Here is an 18,276-nt window from a genome sequence, read left to right as displayed (position 1 = left end):
TTGGAAAGGAAAAGGTCTTTAAATCGGGGGGTTAAAAGGGAGGGGGTGCTACGGTATAGGAATACAGGTTAGAGAGACCTGTGTAGTCCATATATTATATACTAGAGGAATACCCGGCTTCGCCGGGGTGAATCGCGAGACAGAGACAGACAGCGTGGCGGTTCATCACAATCACCTCTGCAGGCGAAGTCCTGTCAAACGGGATTGAGAATTTTAGAGCGTATTTCTTAGCCCTATAATTATTATCTGTTGTGGCTTCTCAAATGCCTGAACATACAGACAGACAAAAGCCGCTAGACCCCATCACAAACAGAACTCTACAATCCACAGGTTTTTGCCCACACACACACACACAAACACACACACAGAGAAGCCGTATATATATATACTAGAATGAATACCCGCTTCGCCGGGTAGCCGGCTTCGCCGGGAAGAAGTACTTAGAGCCGTACGCCGGCTTCGCCGGGTCCGAACTATGGACCCGCCAAGCTTAGGTCCCTCCCAGATTCGTGGAATGGGAACAGCACGAAAATGATTCAGTGGCCATAATGCCAATCCTGACCATATCGAGTCCCATCCTTGTCGACGAATGTAACCGTGTTAATCACCTTTGGAGGCGAACTCCACTCAAACAGGACTGAGCAAGTTATGGCTTCTCAAAGGAAGGCCAGTACATAAAATTACACAAAAGCCGCCAGACCACATCACAAACAGAACTGAAGAATGCACAGGTGTTGCTTACATAGAGACACACACACTTACACACACACACACACACACACAGAGAAGCCGTATCTATAGAGAGATAGATGACAGTGTATTTTTCGCGTGGCTATAAATTGATTCGACCTTTGCACTTTTACAGTGAGGATAATTTACGGGTCCAATTTACGTTCTGTACACTGCGTTGACCTTCTAAAAATAGGTAACAGTAACAGAACGCCGGGAATATCCGAAGACGCTCAGCGCAGTGGACAGCGCAGTGTAGTAACTTACAACTGAACGGGAAAGCCACACGAAGGAAGGGAGATAAACGCCAAACACTGGAGAAGATAAGGAAGAGTTACTTATAATGGTGAAATGAACACAAAAACGAAAATGAGTTCAGCGCTGCGCGCTGAGAGCACGTGTTGAAATATCTCATCGATGATATTGTGTCCGGGGTGTAGCTGAATACGGTGTCCAAATTTGAAAAAGATCCACCGAGAACTTTGGCGTTGTGATGTGGTGTAGCGGCTATGGTGTGTCGGTATGGGGGCCCGGGTAAGCTGAGGTGGAACCAAAATAGCTGAGGTGGAACCAAAATCGGTTCCGCGCTGCGCGCTGAGAGCACGTGTTGAAATATCGACCAGGTTGTGTCGTGTCCCGGGTCTACCTGAATATGCCCACCAAATTTGAAGCAGATCCATCGAGAACTTTGGCCGTGCATCGCGCACAGATACACAGACAGATACACAGACACACAGACACACAGACTCTAGTCGTATATATATATAGATATCTATATCTATAAATATATAGAGATAGGTGAGAGTGTATTTTTCGCGTGGCTATAAATTGATTCGACCTTTTCACTTTGACAGTAAGAACAACTTACGGGTGCAAGGGAAGCGTTCTGGACAGCGCAGTGACATTCTAAAAATAGTTACTCAGAAACGGGAATTTGAGGTGAACGGCGCGAGACAGAGACAGACAGCGTGGCGGTTCACCACAATCACCTTTGAAGGCGAAGTCCTGTCAAACGGGATTGAGAATTTTAGAGCTTATTTCTTAGCCCTATATTATCTGCTGTGGCTTCTCACATGCCAGAACATACAGACAGACAATAGCCGCTAGACCACATCACAAACAGAACTCTACAATACACAGGTTTTTGCCCACACACACACACAAACACACACACACACAGAGAAGCCGTATATATATATGCATATCTGTATCTATAAATATATAGAGATAGGTGAGAGTGTATTTTTCGCGTGGCTATAAATTGATTCGACCTTTTCACTTTGACAGTAAGAACAACTTACGGGTGCAAGGGAAGCGTTGTGGACAGCGCAGTGGACAGCGCAGTGACATTCTAAAAATAGTAATAGTAAGTTACAAACGGGAAAGCCACACGAAGGAAGGGAGATAAACGCCAAACACTGGAGAAGATAAGGAAGAGTTACTTATAATGGTGAAATGAACACAAAAACCCAAATCAGTTCAGCGCTGCGCGCTGAGAGCACGTGTTGAAATATCTCATCGATGATATTGTGTCCGGGGTGTAGCTGAATACGGTGTCCAAATTTGAAAAAGATCCACCGAGAACTTTGGCGTTGTGATGTGGTGTAGCGGCTATGGTGTGTCGGTATGGGGGCCCGGGTAGCTGAGGTGGAACCAAAATAGCTGAGGTGGAACCAAAATCGGTTCAGTGCACGCCTTAATGGCGGGGTAAGAACGGTCGTACACGTAAAATTCCACTCGTGCAAAAACACGAGTGTACGAGGGAGTTTCAGCCCACGAACGCAGAAGAAGAAGAAGAAGGTTCAGTGCTGCGCGCTGAGAGCACGTGTTGAAATATCTCATCGATGAGTTTGTGTCCGGGGTCTCTCTGAATAAGCCCACCAAATTTGAAGCAGATCCATCGAGAACTTTGGCCGTGCATCGCGCACAGACAGACACACAGACACACAGACACTAGTCGTATATATATATAGAAGAAGCTTCCTTTGGAAATAAACAAAATAACAAACAAATTATACACCAGGCACAGCAAATTAAGCTTGCATATTGAAGAGTGATGGAACAAAACCATTTCCTTTGAAAAATAAACAAACATTCGAACACTTACTCTGGGCAGGGTGAAGAGAGCTTGCAGAGAAGTGGTCTTAGCTACATCCAACCCTTCCTCTCCAGTGACAGATCGGGGTTTAGAATCTGACACTGGAGATCCAAGGTTTTCATCCATCTCGGCCATTTTCTTCAGCTTGTTCTGCTGCTTCAGGCGATCAATGCATTGGCTGTGCAGCGCGTCAATCAAAGCAGAGGGGTGGAGCTTGGCAAGAGTAGGTGTCACGGCCTCCACGTACCTGACATAACAATGAGCAGTCAGAATCAGCGGAAATGTTGCAGTGTAAATTTTGGAGAAAACTTTTCTTGTTTGTATCATCTAAATCAACATTCTGTGTATTTTGTGAAAATGTCTTTCGAACAGATTTGACTTGAAGCATGCTGATTCCTTTTTCATGGTTAGACTCAAGCAGCAGTATCCCTTTGGTAATTCTCTATTTGTGTCCTAACCTTTGAATTCGAAAGCAAAACCTTGACCTAACTCTGTCTGTATTTATTCTATTTATTCTATTTCATAACATAAACGAGACACATACACATACACTTTCCATAGCTTGTCAAGCAAAAAAACCTAACAGAAAGCACTTCTGAATGCAGTAACTCTGAATACATTACACAGCTGTTCCTCATGGCCTACATTTTAGTGCGAGTAAAATAGTCAAAGCAGAGGCTACCATTACCAACAGCTGCAGCCAGCACACTGTTAAGCTCACTTGCTTGTTATACCCAAATGCTTCCGCGCTACACCGGAAGATGGTACTTATTAGTGTATAGCTCTGAGTGAGCCAGCACTGCTGTATAGAGCGGTGGTGGAAAGGATGCTAACAATATAGTTCAGCCTGCCTGCAGCTAAGGAGACAGAAATGAAGCCGTGGGAACAGCCATGATTAACTCAACCATACAAATCTCACACATACCTCTGCAAAGATTCCAGAAGAAGAGGAGTAACCAGAATGTCCAAGGCGCCAGAGACTTGCACAACAGCTGTTGTTTTGGACATGTTGTTGGACATCATTGCCAGCGTTGCTGAGTCCTCTTCCTCCTCCTCTTTGTCATCACCTTCGTCATCAGGGAAGACAAACACAGGGGGCGTTGATTTCTTTGTCGGCGGTGACGGAAATTTGAGCTCATCTTTCTGCCTCATGGTGCTCATGCTGAATCCCTCCTTCGTCTGAAAACAAGATTTGTGTGTTGATGCAAAAATGACATTCCATGCTGAAATATTAAGACATCATCTATACAGTGGAACCCCCCTTTTAAGACCTCAAAAAATCTGAGAAAATCAGGTCTTAGTAAAGGAGGGAGTCTTAAAATAGGGGTAAATTTACAGAGGTTATGAACAAAAAGTCTGAGAATTGGGGGGTCTTAAAAGGGGGGTTCAACTGTACCTATGGATGTAAGTAACAACTGAAAGCATTTTACTGAACAGTCATAAGCCATTTGTGTCACTTCTTCAGCGTTCAGGAATTGTCTGGTTACGTGTGAGCTCGTTTGCCCATTTGGGTTCCCCAAACTATACTCTGAGAGCATAGTCAGCTTCACTCTGCTTTCGTTGAGTAGGCATGCTGGATATTTTCGTGTTTCCATAACCCACCGAACTCCGACATGGACTACATGATCTTTTTCGTGCGCACTTGGTTTTGTGCTTGCGTGTACACACGAAGGGGGTTAAGTCACTAGCAGGTCTGCACATAAGTTGACCTGGGAGATCGGAAAAATCTCCACTCTTAACCCACCAGGCGGCAACGACCGGGATTCAAACTCACGACCTCCCGATTAGGAGGCCGACGTCTTACCACCACGCCACTGCGCCCGCCATTTGTGTCACTGATGTGTGCATTGAAGCACCTTGATGGTCTTAACTAAAATAATTTCAATCTCCAATCTTCGTGGTTGAGGAGCCTAAAGTGGTGGAGGTGGGAGGAAGAAGGGATAGGTAAGAGGTGTGAGACAGGTGGGATAGTGGAGAGCAAAGAAATAGTAGTTATAACGTGCAAACCAAATGAAGCTTGTAAATAAGACACCAAACCCATCTCTAAGATGGACACAAGTGAGCCAGGACAAAACAAAGACTGGGTGTTCAAGCTGGTTCCACAAGGATGTATTCTGTTAACTCCATTTCATTTTCAATTACTTTATTATCCCATTGCTGGGAAATTGGGTTCACATCATCCATCAGGCAGCAACAAGAGTCGCGCTACCCAGGTGAGTGTATTCAGGGTGTAATCAGCCACCTGCACTTATGTCCGAATGACCAACTTCACCAAGGTCTTTTACGTGCCACTGTGGTGATGCAGGAGTGGGACACGGATAAAGCTTCAGAGTCTGCGAATAAAGTTGACCCATATTTGTCCCAGCTGATTGGAACCCGTGACCCAAGAATCAGAAGCCATGTGCTCTACCAACTGAGCTACCAGGGCTGAGGTTGATTGGAACCCGTGACCCAAGAATCAGAAGCCATGTGCTCTACCAACTGAGCTAACAGGGCTGAGGTTGATTGGAACCCGTGACCCAAGAATCAGAAGCCATGTGCTCTACCAACTGAGCTACCAGGGCTGAGGTTGATTGGAACCCGTGACCCAAGAATCAGAAGCCATGTGCTCTACCAACTGAGCTACCAGGGCTGAGGTGTAGGAGAAAGTTACCACCCAAACGGGAACCACCTGCAGTGTCGGATAAGTAGAAACTGAGATGTCCTGTGATTTCAACGAGTCAGAACACACGGTTTGTTCTCTCCCGTTTTGGTGGCGCCCACTTTCGGTTCTTTACTTTTTTCTTTCTTTATTTGGTGTTTAACGTCGTTTTCAACCACGAAGGTTATATCGCGACGGGGAAAGGGGGGAGAGGGGATAGAGCCACTTGTCAATTGTTTCTTGTTCACAAAAGCACTAATCAAAAATTTGCTCCAGGGGCTTGCAACGTAGTACAATATATTACCTTACTGGGAGAATGCAAGTTTCCAGTACAAAGGACTTAACATTTCTTACATACTGCTTGACTAAAATCTTTACAAAAATTGACTATATTCTATACAAGAAACACTTAACAAGGGTAAAAGGAGAAACAGAATCCGTTAGTCGCCTCTTACGACATGCTGGGGAGCATCGGGTAAATTCTTCCCCCTAACCCGTGGGGGGTACCCCCACTTTCGGTTTGTGCACCTCACCCCAGCTCACCTTGGTGAAGTGAGGCATCCATGATGAGGTGGCACTGTACACAGAGTGACTGGCAGACGACAGGGAGTATTCTGACTGCACCGACCTCAGCCCCTTTTTGATTGGATAGATGGTGTGGGCGGGGCAAGGGCACAGCCAATCGTGACACTGGAACTGGGACAGGTGGCGCATGTAGCAGTTCAGGAGCAACGGAGAGTGCGTGATTGACTGATTCATATGAGTGTGAAGGTGCACAAGGGTGACGTCTTCTGGAAGGTCGTCAGAATCTGAGTCTTGCTCACTGGGAGCTGACGTGTACGACAAAGTTGAAGAAGAGGAGGTCAGAGAGTTGGAAGAAACTTTGTCATCATTGTCATCGGCATCATCATCACAATCTTCTATCACAGGTTTTCCAGAACGCAACGATGCTTCTTTCTCTTCAACAAAGTGCAAAGTGTCATAAGCAGCAAACCTGCTTCGCTTTGAGTCTTCTCTCTTCAAGGTTCCATCCTTACCCTCCCCCAGCTTTCTCTCCTTCACTGTTGCCATAGAAACGTTCATAGAATCCTGGGAAGACAAAGTCAGCTGGTCAAAGAGGGCGCTTCCTCCTTCCAATTCTGAACCATTCTCAACATCCTCCTCTGCTGAAAAGTAACGTTCGCTTTCCAGTGAGACTGTGGAGCTGCCCCTGCCGCCAGCACTGCCCAGCCCTCGACGAAGAGAGACGGGACTGGTGAGGGATGACTTGCTGGAGAATCGCGTGCCTGTCTCCAGGCTCTGCCTGCTAGAGACAAAGTTGCGCATGTCGGCCCGCAGGCCCGTGGGTGACGGTGGAATGGATGAGGACGTGTGGGACAAGTGTCGATGGTACCTGCAACAATAGAAAACAAAGTTGAATTTATCCACAAAAGTCAAAAATAAAATTGTTAAAAAAAATGCTCACACAATATGAAACTCCTAAAATACTGACAGATCGATCATGAAACTATATCTGGGGAAAGGCATCTCCCCACTCAAACAAGCAAATTCAAAACAAATGTCTACTGAACCGTAGCAAGTTACAAAATAACTATATAAATCAATACCACCACTAAGGCTAAACAAAAAGAACCAAAAATCAGAGAAAACAGCTCCTTAAAAAAGGAGGGAGTTTTAAAATGGGTGAAAATTTACAGATGCTATGATCAGTAAAACAAGTACCGTAAGGCGAAATTACTACATTTAGTCAAGCAGTCGAACTCACGGAATGAAACTGAACGCACTGTATTTTTTCACCAAGACAGTACAGCTTTGTCAATCCCCGCGTGAAGGAAATCGCTCACCTCCCACGTGCAAAACGTAGTGACATTGACACGCCAGATTAGCGCGGTAGCGTCAGAGTTGCCAACTGATACGGATTTCCCGTATCGGATACGGATTTTTCGTGATTTTCGAGTGATACGGCGTATCACGGGGATTGATACGGAAAAACTTCATTGATACGGGAAATTTCAAAAATGACATTTGTAAAAAAAAAAGGGGGGAGAAATATTCCGATTGGACGAAAGCGTGAGATCGGTTTCCGATCACGGGCAAAACGACTCACAAAGATCAGGAAGTAAGTCCCAGCGCATGCGCACAACGGTCGACGCATGCGCAGTCACCGTTTTCGGACACAACATCCGCTTGTTTCGCGCGATTCATCCTCACTCTGTCTTCTTTGTTCAACACGACAAGACGTCAGCATGGAAAACCCATCGAAGAAACGCAAGAGGAATGCAAGCGGTCAGCATTTGACTGAATGGGAGAAAACATACTTCGGCCTTGTTCTCCAGTCAAGCAAAGGACGCGAATTCACATACTGTGTTCCGTGCAGTTCGCACATCAAAGTGGCAGCCTCTGGACTCTACGATCTCAAGCAGCATTTTCAGTCAGCGTCCCACAAGAAGCAAGTCGCCCTTTCCAAAACTTTTACACCATTGAATCAGCACTTTGTGAAGAAAACTAAGGAAACAGCGACCACGCAGGATATCACTGAGGCCGAAGTTTTGTTTTGCCAGTTTGTGACTGAGCACAATTTGCCGGCTTCAGTTGGCGACCATTTCACAAAGCTTGTGAAAACAATGTTTCCCGACAGTGCGAGGGCCAAGTCGTTTCAGTGCAGCAGGACGAAGACAACACAGATCATCAAAGGGAGCCTTGCACCCAGCTTCACTGATCCAGTGATTCAAAGGTACCTTTTTGTTTTCATTTGAGTTGTCTAAATCGCATGAAAACTAATTTTGTTTGGGGGAGGGGGGCTGTTTTTCTGCCAGAGCAATGAATAGTCTGAAATTTATGTTCAGAAGGCCCGTTGTCTATGAAAGCAAGCCCCACACCCACAATTTGGAATTTGTTTAATTGCTTGACTATGCGATATGTCAACTTTTTTGTTTACAAACATAAAGGCGTATGGTGATGCATGTTATTGGTGTTCAGTTTGTGATTGTATCAGTATTGATTGGCATTTTATGATGAAATTGATTGATCTTTATACCATGCACCTCACTACCATAAACACAACTTTCAAATTCTGCCTTACGCGGTAATACCGCGGTGCCGCGCGCTATGTACAGTTTTTTGGCCTGATGATACAGTTTTTTGGTAATGTGATACAGGAAAACACTGATAGGGGTTGACATGTATGTAGCGTATTGTGCTAAGCAGGAAAGCGCGCTTTTCTGTATTCTTGTTAACTTTCTGAGCTTCTTTTGAATACAACCTATCATATCTACCGTACTTTCCGGGTCATAAGGCGCGACTTTTTTCCTCGAGTTTGACCCCTGCGTCTTGTATAACGAAGCGCCTAATCCGTGTATGAAATACGAAAAAAATCAAAGAGACCGCCTGAGTACCAGTCAAACAACTTGTGATAATGCATGTTTCAGCTACTAGGTACTACCCTGGCCAAGTTTCCTCTCAAGACATCAAAGAGACCGCCCCATAGGTTAAACTCGGTCACTGACCCCGGTGCAGGAAGTGTTTCCTCTCTCAGATCTATGACAGGGGAACCACCTCTCATAGCAAAAACTGGGTCATTGACCCCTGAGAAGAAGGTCAGTGTCTAAACAAGGCAACCCAGCTATCACAATGGACCTGCCTTTGATCTCGCCGCACACACAGAGCACACATATTTCCACTCTGTATTCTTCCTTTGATGTGCGGCTTATTTTCATTCTTCGACCGTTTGTTACCGGTATACTTTTTTAATTTTGGTGCGCCCTATCGGCTCCCTGCGCCCAATGGGTGACTGGATTACAATTTTGTTTAAAAAGAAGGGGATGCGCCTTATGCGCTGTAGCGCCTTGTAACCCGGAAAATACGGTATATGTTTTTGGAATCAGGAAATGATAAAAAATAAGATGAAAATAAGATGAAATCATTTTTGGATCGATTTCTTAAATTTTAATCGTGACTAATCTATTTTCGTTAATTGTGATCACAGTAAAAAAGTCCGGGCTTCGTCGAAGATTACTTGACCAAAATTTCAACCGATTTGGTTGAAAAATGAGAGCGTGACAGTGCCGCCTCAACTTTCATGAAAAGCCGGATATGACGTCATCAAAGACATTAATCAAAAAAATGAAAAAAACGTCTGGAGGTACCATACTCAGGATCTCTCATGTCAAGTTTCATGAAGATCGGTCCAGTAGTTTTCTCTGAATCGCTCTACACACACACACACAGACACACACACACACACCACGACCCTCGTCTCGATTCCCCCCTCTATGTTAAAACATTTAGTCAAAACTTGACTAAATGTAAAAAACAAGGTCTTCAAATGGCCGTGACCGGTTACCTGTGTGTGAACTGTTTCTCGATGTACTCTGTGGCTGGATAATATCGCTCAACATTCGACCATCGTCTGGATGATACTACATTGCTAAGTCTTTTTCATTATGCTTTTGTGAGCTTATTCTGTCTTTTTATAAGAGTTTGTGCTATATTCCGCCCTTTCTTAGTTTCTAGCCATTGTTCTTTTTTTCTTTCTCTCGTGTTTTTTTTTCTTTCGCTGTTTATGTCTTTCCACCTGTAATAATCATGTCGGACAGTACGACTAACTCAACGCTGCCGGTGTTCATCAAAAACAATAACCTGCCCGCCTTTGAAACTAAGGAGTTTTCGACAGCTGAACTGTGTGCGGCTGCAGAAAGAGCCAGCGGTCATAACTCTATAGAGGGTGCCCAACGCGTCGGTGGCCTATGGCGTGTGTACCCTGCTACCAAAGAAGGTAGACACACCTTACTTATCGGTGGTTTTGTTGTGCGGGGGGTGCAAGTCTCTGTCACTGACAAAAATCCCTTCATTGTGCTAGCAGCGGATGGTAGGCAGGATGAGAGCCCTTCGACTAAAGTCACTGTGAGTAACATTCCACTTTCTTTTTCTGATCTGGAAATCTCCAAAGCTGTGCATTCTCTGGGAGTTGAACTTCGCTCCAAGTTACAGTTGTGATGTGGAAATAATGTTTAAAACAGAAAGAATATTATGTGTGAAAATTATTTCGGATAACAATTGTTTTTACGTGGTGAACGTTTATTTTCCTAATAATTCTTTGGAAAAAAGTCAATTGTGGAAACAAGTAAATGAGTATTTAGAAAATGTAGATGGTGAGAAAATAATCTGTGGTGATTTTAATTGTGTTTTGAATAACGATTTAGATATTGTAAGTGGAGAAAAGCATAAAACGGTTGATGTGGTAAATTTCCAGCAATTCTTAAATAATAATGTCTTAAATGATGTATGGCGCCTGTTTCACACAGATGAAAGGGAGTTTTCCTGGAGTAGGAAGAACCCCTTTATAGCCCGTCGTCTCGATTATATTTTCGTTTCTGATCATTTATTTGATAAAACCCTTTTTTGTAATATTTTGTCAGTACCACACACAGATCATCGTTTGCTTGAACTCAAAATTCAGTTTGTAAATATTAAACTTGGTCCCTCTTATTGGAAATTCAATAACCAATTATTGAGTGATAAATTTTTTGTTGATCTGATGAATGATTTGATTGATGCCTTTTTATTAGAAAATATGGATACGAATGCTCACTTAAAATGGGAATTATTGAAAGTACGAATGCGTGATTTGTGTACAGCCTATGCAGCAGGAAGGAAACGAAAACAAACTAATTATTGTGTTTCTCTTCAGAGGGAATTAGATGAATCTGATACACTATTAGCCAATAAACCACAGGATGAGACACTTTTGATAAAGAGAGAAAATATTAAATCAGAGCTTGAGGTACTGTCACTGGAAAAAACCAAAAGTGCCCAAATTCGTTCCCGTGTCCAGTTTATTGAAGAAGGGGAGAAGAACACCAAATATTTTTTGAACTTGGAAAAAAGTAAAGCCAATATGAAAATTATGGACCGGTTGCAAACAAAAGATGGAAGGGTAGTAAATACACAGCAAGAAATTATGAAAGAGCAGGTACGTTTTTTTAAAGATGCATATGAAAAACAATCTGAATTTAACGAAGTGAGCGCACAGGAATTTGTACAAGATTTGAATATACCGTTTCTCTCCAATGACCAAAAAGGCAATCTAGATTCTGATATTACCAAAGAGGAATTAACAGTTGCTCTAAAACTATTAAATAACGACTCAGCCCCAGGTCTAGATGGCCTCACTACCTGTTTTTATAAAGTATTTTGGCTGAAGATTAGGGATGTAGTTCATGCCTCCTTTATATCATCCTTTGCTAATGGCGAGTTATCGACCACTCAAAAACAAGCTGTCTTGACATTAATCCATAAAGGGAAAGAATTGCCCAGAGATGATCTCGGGAATTGGAGACCCATATCTCTGACTAACACAGATTACAAGATCCTCGCAAAATGTCTGGCAAGGAGACTTTCAACTGTAATTGGTGATATTATTCATGAAAATCAGGTTGGTTTTATGAAAGGTAGGAAAATTAGCACAATGATTAGACTTATTGATGACACCATAGATATTATGAATACAATGGATAAACCTGGAGTTTTATTGGCAGTTGATTTTCGACGCGCTTTTGATAGCATATCCAAAGACTTTATTTTGTTTGCTTTTGATAAGTTTGGTTTTGGAGACAATTTTAAGAAATGGGCTTCGGTTATCATGAATAACAGTCAAAGTTGTATTAATTATACAGGGTGGATATCTGAGCATTTCCCTGTGGAATCAGGCATCCGTCAAGGATGCCCATTCTCGCCGATGGCATTTATTATAGCCCTTGAATTGTTAGCAATTAAGATTCGTTCAGATGAAGATGTTGAGGGTATCCGGCTACCCATGTCACCTTTTGAGGTATCACCAATGAGGGTCCTAAAACTGCTCTTATATGCCGATGATGTCACCCTTTTTTTACATGATCAAAGAGATCTGGAAAGAGCTTTACATATTTTAAACATGTTTAAAGCTGTTTCCAATTTAGAAGTGAATGTAAATAAAACTGAAGCCATGTGGATTGGGTCAAACAAATACTGTACTGACCAATATTTTGGTCTTAAATGGAAACGGAAAGTAAAAATCGTTGGAATTGTTTTTTCAAACAATATACCTGCGTCATCAATTGAAGACAACTGGTCTAAGAAAATTCAACGTATGCAACAAATAATTTTTAATTGGTCCAAAAGAAACTTAAGTATACAAGGTAAAATTTGCATTGTTAAAACCTTTCTTATATCTCAGTTCGTTTATATCTTCCAGTCTCTAGCAGTGCCTTATCATGTTTTACATCAAATTAATTCCATTTTGTTCAGGTTTATTTGGAAGAAAAAATATTCAAATACACGGGCGTTTGAAAAAGTAAAACGAACAATTATGTGTAAATTAAAAGATGATGGTGGATTAAATATGATAAATGTTGTGGATATGCACAACTCATTTATGATGTCGTGGGCTATTGGTCTGCAGAACTCTACAGACAATTACTGGTCTGTCACTCCTAGATATGTTTTTTCAAGTTTGGGTAATGGTTTGTCCTGTTTTGACTCTAATGTATCCTCCAAGAAGCTGGTTGGCGTTGTTAACTGCAGATCGGTCTTTTGGAGACAAGTATTGTTAACCTGGCTAGACAACAAACACATTTTGTATGAAAAGTATGATGCCACACCTGTTCCATTGATGAATCAATGTATATGGAACAACATGAATATACAATATAAACATAAATGCCTCTTTTTCAAAGATTTTATTAAATGTCATATTTATCATGTAAAGGATGTCATGAATGAAATCGGTGACATGATTTCATTTGAAGAATTATGTCAAAAGGTTGCTTATAAACCAGCCAGACAATTTGAGTATAATGCGTTATGTACAGCACTTAAAACAAAACTGATTAACGCATTGCCATACCGATATGTTCTGTTGCAGGGTTTGACTCGTATTGGTAATATTACACCAAGGGAAATAAGAACTGTTTTGGTTAATTTCGAGGTACAAACTCCGAGCGCCTGTTCTTTTTGGCAAAGAAAGCATAATATTGTTCTGGAATCAAGACACTGGCTGTTAGCTGTTAATTGTACAAAAGAAGAACGACTGCGTCTGCTTCATTGGAAAATTTTACACAGAATTTACCCAACGAATATTTTACTAAACAAGATGGGTTTATGTCAAACTAATAATTGTGAAGTTTGTAATGAACTGGATACACTTGAGCACTTCTTTTTTCATTGTCAAGAGGTGAGGAACGTTTGGAAACTATGTAAAGACTTTATTTTTAAGCAAATTTATTATAATATAACTTTGAATGAAACAGATATATTATTTGGTTTTTGGAATGAAAATTTAAAAAACGATCAAATTTACTTTATAAATTATTGTATTTTGATAACAAAAATGACCATAGGAAAATTTAAGTATGGGAAGAAGTTAGACTTACGTATTTTATTGGAATTAGAGTTAAACATTAGACAGAAATTTATGTTTTATATAATATAAAGTTGATTATGTTATACAGAAAGAGACCAAGGAAGAAGGATGCTCCCCGCCTTAAAGAAAAAAAAGAAGAAAAAAAAAAAAAAAAAAAAAAAAAAATTACAAAAATCGGGCAAAAAATATGGGTTGAAGCATCCTGCATGCAACTGAGGTCAAAAAAAAAAAAAAAAAAAAAAAAAAAAAAAAAAAAAAAACAAGGTCTTCAAATGGAGTGAGTCTTAAATCAGGGGGTCTTAAAAGAGGGGTTCCACTGTACACATAGGGCACAGCTCACCTGTCCTGAAGAGAGCTCTGCTCTTTCAAACTGAGCGTCTCCTGTCGCTGGTCACTGGTCAAAGCGCTGACAGGTGTGGACGTCTGGAACGCCAGGCTGTCGCTGTGGGAGGACAGGGGTCGAACACCATGGGGGGACAACGACCCTCTCAGCAAGGTCATATCTTCTGTCTTCTTCACCGGCGTCGGCAGGACGGGGGCCGACCCCGACACAGCCCCTTCCGTCATGCTCCCCACTGGGCTCTTCACCAAAACGTCTTCAGTGCCGTCAGGACTTGCCAAGTCGCTCATGTAGCCTCGCGTGAAGGAGAACTGAGTCGGGGAGACCTTGGTCGGGGAGACACGCAGCCCGATCTGTCCCACCTCGAACACCAGCTTGCCCTCGTGGAGCAGGCTCTGTCCGAACCCTGGGTCGTGCCCCGCAGAACACACCTGCGGGATGGCCACCTGTGATGATTCGCGGTATTTACGCAGCTTGAAGAATGTCGCCCCTTTCTTGTTGGAGCCGAAGAATTCGCACCCACCTAAACAACCGCAGTTTCCGCTGCCTGCGTGCCCCTGCTGCTGCGGCCAGAGAAACCACAGGCGCTTGGACCGCTTGTCGTGAAGACGGAGAAAATCGTCCTGCACCTGATGAAGAAGTGGGCTGGGAAGCGCCATGGCTGCTTCGAAGGTGATCGGCCCCAGAGCGAAACCGCCTGAGTCCAGCCAGGTTTCTGTGTGCTTGGTGTCCACCCGGCTCTGAGCACAGTTGATGTACTGTTTGAGCGACACGTGTTCCACCTGGCCGGTGATGCCTTCCCGTGTGTTGGAGCCGTGTAGGTTGCAGTTGGCGATGCGCACTGGGCGTACCTGTTGCAGACAATCACATCATTACATATCATACCTGTAGCAGACAATCACATCATTACATATCATACCTGTAGCAGACAAACACACCATTACAGCTCCCTGGCATTCTGTTTGAGAATATATTAGTGTAGAATGACATTATTCATCAAGAGAGGACATATTATATCAAACACATGTTGAAAAGCAGAAAGAACAATGCTATTTGTCAGTGTATTTCAGATTTCCACTGGATAAATATAAACGATTTTCGTCTGATGCTATCCAGACCTGGGAACCCCTGTTTTGCACTTTGAGTATTCTCAAACAAACTTGGTGTATTTTAAAAAAAATGAGCGTACTCCACACAGCGTTTGCACATCCATGATTAAAACATGCCTCATGCGCGTCCGTCACACCGTTAATTAAGTTTACCTATACATTTAAAACAAATGCTTTTTTCAATTTTTACTGACACAAACTGTACCGTATTTGACGGACTACAAGCCGCGACTTTAAAAAAAAAATCGCATTGCGGCTTATAAAAAGATGCGGCTAAAACGTTACCTAAACTTGAATAGCATTCACCTAATGGAAGTCGCCGCGGATTTTTATTTCGCTCGATTAGCGATTACCGGTACTTTATTAGCTCTCTACTCAAGACTCGGCGCTTTTCTCTTTCTTTCGCGAATCTTCGTTTGTCAACAAGTCGTCGTGACAAGCGTACAGAGAAACACCGGATGTATCAGGATCTCGCGCGCGCGAGATTTCGTTTTTTTGTGTCTCGCGATAGTTGGAGGAGCGAGAGCCGCCATGTTGTGTTTTCGTCTGCTCGAAATGTGCGCAAAAGTCGTAAATCATCCCAAAAAAGCTTATTCCGGGCGGGACTACATGTGTGTGTTGGTTACAAATTGTGTGTGTGTGATATTTTTCTTCAAACTTTTTCACTTTTCTTCTTTGTTTCACTTGTTTATTCTCGGAGCCGATTTCGCCAAATACCGTACTTTCGTTTGCCTGGTTGTTTTGATTGATTGACACGATCCGATTATATTTTTTTCGACGGCGGCTAATATAGTGACGTAATCATGTGCCAAAATACTGGATCGGCTTCAGGATGGGCTTGTGAAGAAAAGTAGTCTAGGATTTTTCTTGTCGTATTTTTTTCCCATTGACCGTACTGAGCTTATTCTCGACAATCATGCGTACAAAATACGGCGAAATCGTATGGGTTCCCAGGTCTGGCTATCCCTCAAAAATATATTCAGAAAGACATCGAAACAGTCCAAACCCCCCACCTCTGGTTTTAAGACTCGCTGACTCTACTTTCTCAGATTTGTTGTTCATAAACCCTGTAAATTTACCTTAATTTCTCTCTTCAGACCAGAATTTCTAAGATTGTTTGCAGCCTTAAGATTGGGGTACCCCTGTATACTTACATTGAGATTGAGAGCAGATCCTGACTCCACCAGGAAGACGTTGACACAATCCACAGAGAGTCGTACCATCCGGTACTTGATGTCTTCGGAGGACGGGCAAGGGTGAACGTCCTGCAGAATCTGGCACTGCTTCTGTGGCAGCATGTGCTGACACAGGGTGAAGGGCACCGTTCGGATCAGTTTGTTCTCTGGGTTGTCCACCAGCATCACAAACGTCTGAATGAACTCCGCCAAATTTTGCAGCTGCAACAGTTCAAGTAACAACAAGATGAAAATTAGTTGAATATAAATTTATTCGTGCAACAAGTGATAGGATTTCATGAGACAGAATCGTAATATTCTTTCTTCTTTTCTGCGTTCATGGGCTGAAACTCTCCAGTACACTTACGTTTTTGCACTAGTGAGTTTGTATGAGTATGACCGTTTTCCCCCGCCATAATGGTAAAATAATCACCCAGTGTGATGGTGTTAATCGTAAATAAACTGCAACCTCTGACGCAGGCACTAGAGTGAATTCAAAGGCGGACTTCTCATACCCAAATACTTTACATTATCCTACATACATGAAAAAGACCACCCATGTCATAACTAAATTTTATACTCACATGTGTCTATATCATGTGACTGAGGTTTGGCAGGAGATGTTTGGAGCAGAAAGCACGCAAATACAGATGTAGAATAAATAGAATACTACATGGCTTGATGTGTGATACCAGGTTTACATACAATTTTTTGTTGCTTTCACTTACATTTAAAAAAAATTTTAAACAACTTGTGCAACTTTACATTTCAACATGCACAATACCGTCATCCTGTTTGTACCTGCGGCGTGCTGAGCTTTCCAGAGATGGTGCCGATGACGGCCTCAATCAGCCAGGCATACTCCAGTGTCTCACTCTCCAATGAAAGCCCCTCGTGGGAGAACATGGCGTGTCCCCTCACCTGCAGGCCTGACAGGGCCAGGTGACCCTCTCTCAGGTGTTCCTGGTCACCTTCTCTCTGTAATGAAGTCAAACAGAGTTTAAGTATACAGCGGAGAAACACCACTTTTTCTTTCAGAACCCCACTTTTTTTTTAGAAGTTCTGTTTATTACATCTGTGTGTGTGTGCATGTGTGTGTCCATGTGTGTGTGCGAGTGCATGCGTGCAAGCAAGTGTGTGTGCGTGCAAGTGTCTGTGCGTGTGTGTGTGTGTGTGTGTGTGTGTGTGTGTGTGTGTGTGTGTGTGTGTGTGTGTGTGTGTGTGTGTGTGTGTGTGTGTGTGTGTGTGTGTGTGTGTGCATCTGCCTGTAAATCTGCTTGTTTACGTCTCAAGGAAACAAGATCTCAAATACATCTTCCACAATAAGAAACTTTACAAAAAATAATGTAAAATGTTACCGGCAGATTGTCTCTGGCAATGACAACACAAGGGGAGAGAAGTAGCTGCAACTTGGTGTTGGCGTATTTCTTGTCCATCTCAAAGCACAGGCGTTCAACATGGACACTCGGGCAGGGAGGGTCGTCTTTGTTGCAGTTCTGGAAGAAAACAAAACAAAATTAATTGCTTTGAAATTTAAAATAGGTTTAAATTTCAATACTTTTCCATGTCTGATAAATGCCATATCTCAAGGCGCAAGGTTGTACTCACATTTTAATACTCATTGATTTTATGATAACACAAAAAACTTCCATCATCTATTTACGCAAATTAGGAGACAGCACCTGGTCTCATCTTCCAGTTGTCAAAACTGGAACAAATACATATTAGCAGGAATGGCATACAGTGGAACCCCCTTTTAAGACCTCTAAAAAATCTGAGAAAATCA

The 18,276-nt window shown here is 42.6% G+C and overlaps 1 protein-coding gene across 1 annotated transcript in view; it reads right to left on the bottom strand.

Annotated features, from left to right (window-relative positions):
- The window catches only part of LOC138968769 (bridge-like lipid transfer protein family member 1), a gene marked incomplete at its 3' end in the record, with an annotated part of 77,714 nt that overhangs the window by 39,234 nt on the left and 20,204 nt on the right, over nt 1-18,276 (bottom strand). The window contains 7 exon segments of the mRNA XM_070341413.1: nt 2,837-3,074; nt 3,753-4,006; nt 6,012-6,861; nt 14,207-15,057; nt 16,470-16,712; nt 17,292-17,468; nt 17,849-17,986. Of these exon segments, the coding sequence (XP_070197514.1) occupies nt 2,837-3,074; nt 3,753-4,006; nt 6,012-6,861; nt 14,207-15,057; nt 16,470-16,712; nt 17,292-17,468; nt 17,849-17,986 (2,751 nt within the window).

The sequence above is a fragment of the Littorina saxatilis genome, linkage group LG6 (assembly GCF_037325665.1).
Source record: "Littorina saxatilis isolate snail1 linkage group LG6, US_GU_Lsax_2.0, whole genome shotgun sequence".
Taxonomy (NCBI): Eukaryota; Metazoa; Mollusca; class Gastropoda; order Littorinimorpha; family Littorinidae; genus Littorina; species Littorina saxatilis.
This window is presented reverse-complemented; position numbering and strand designations above follow the sequence as displayed.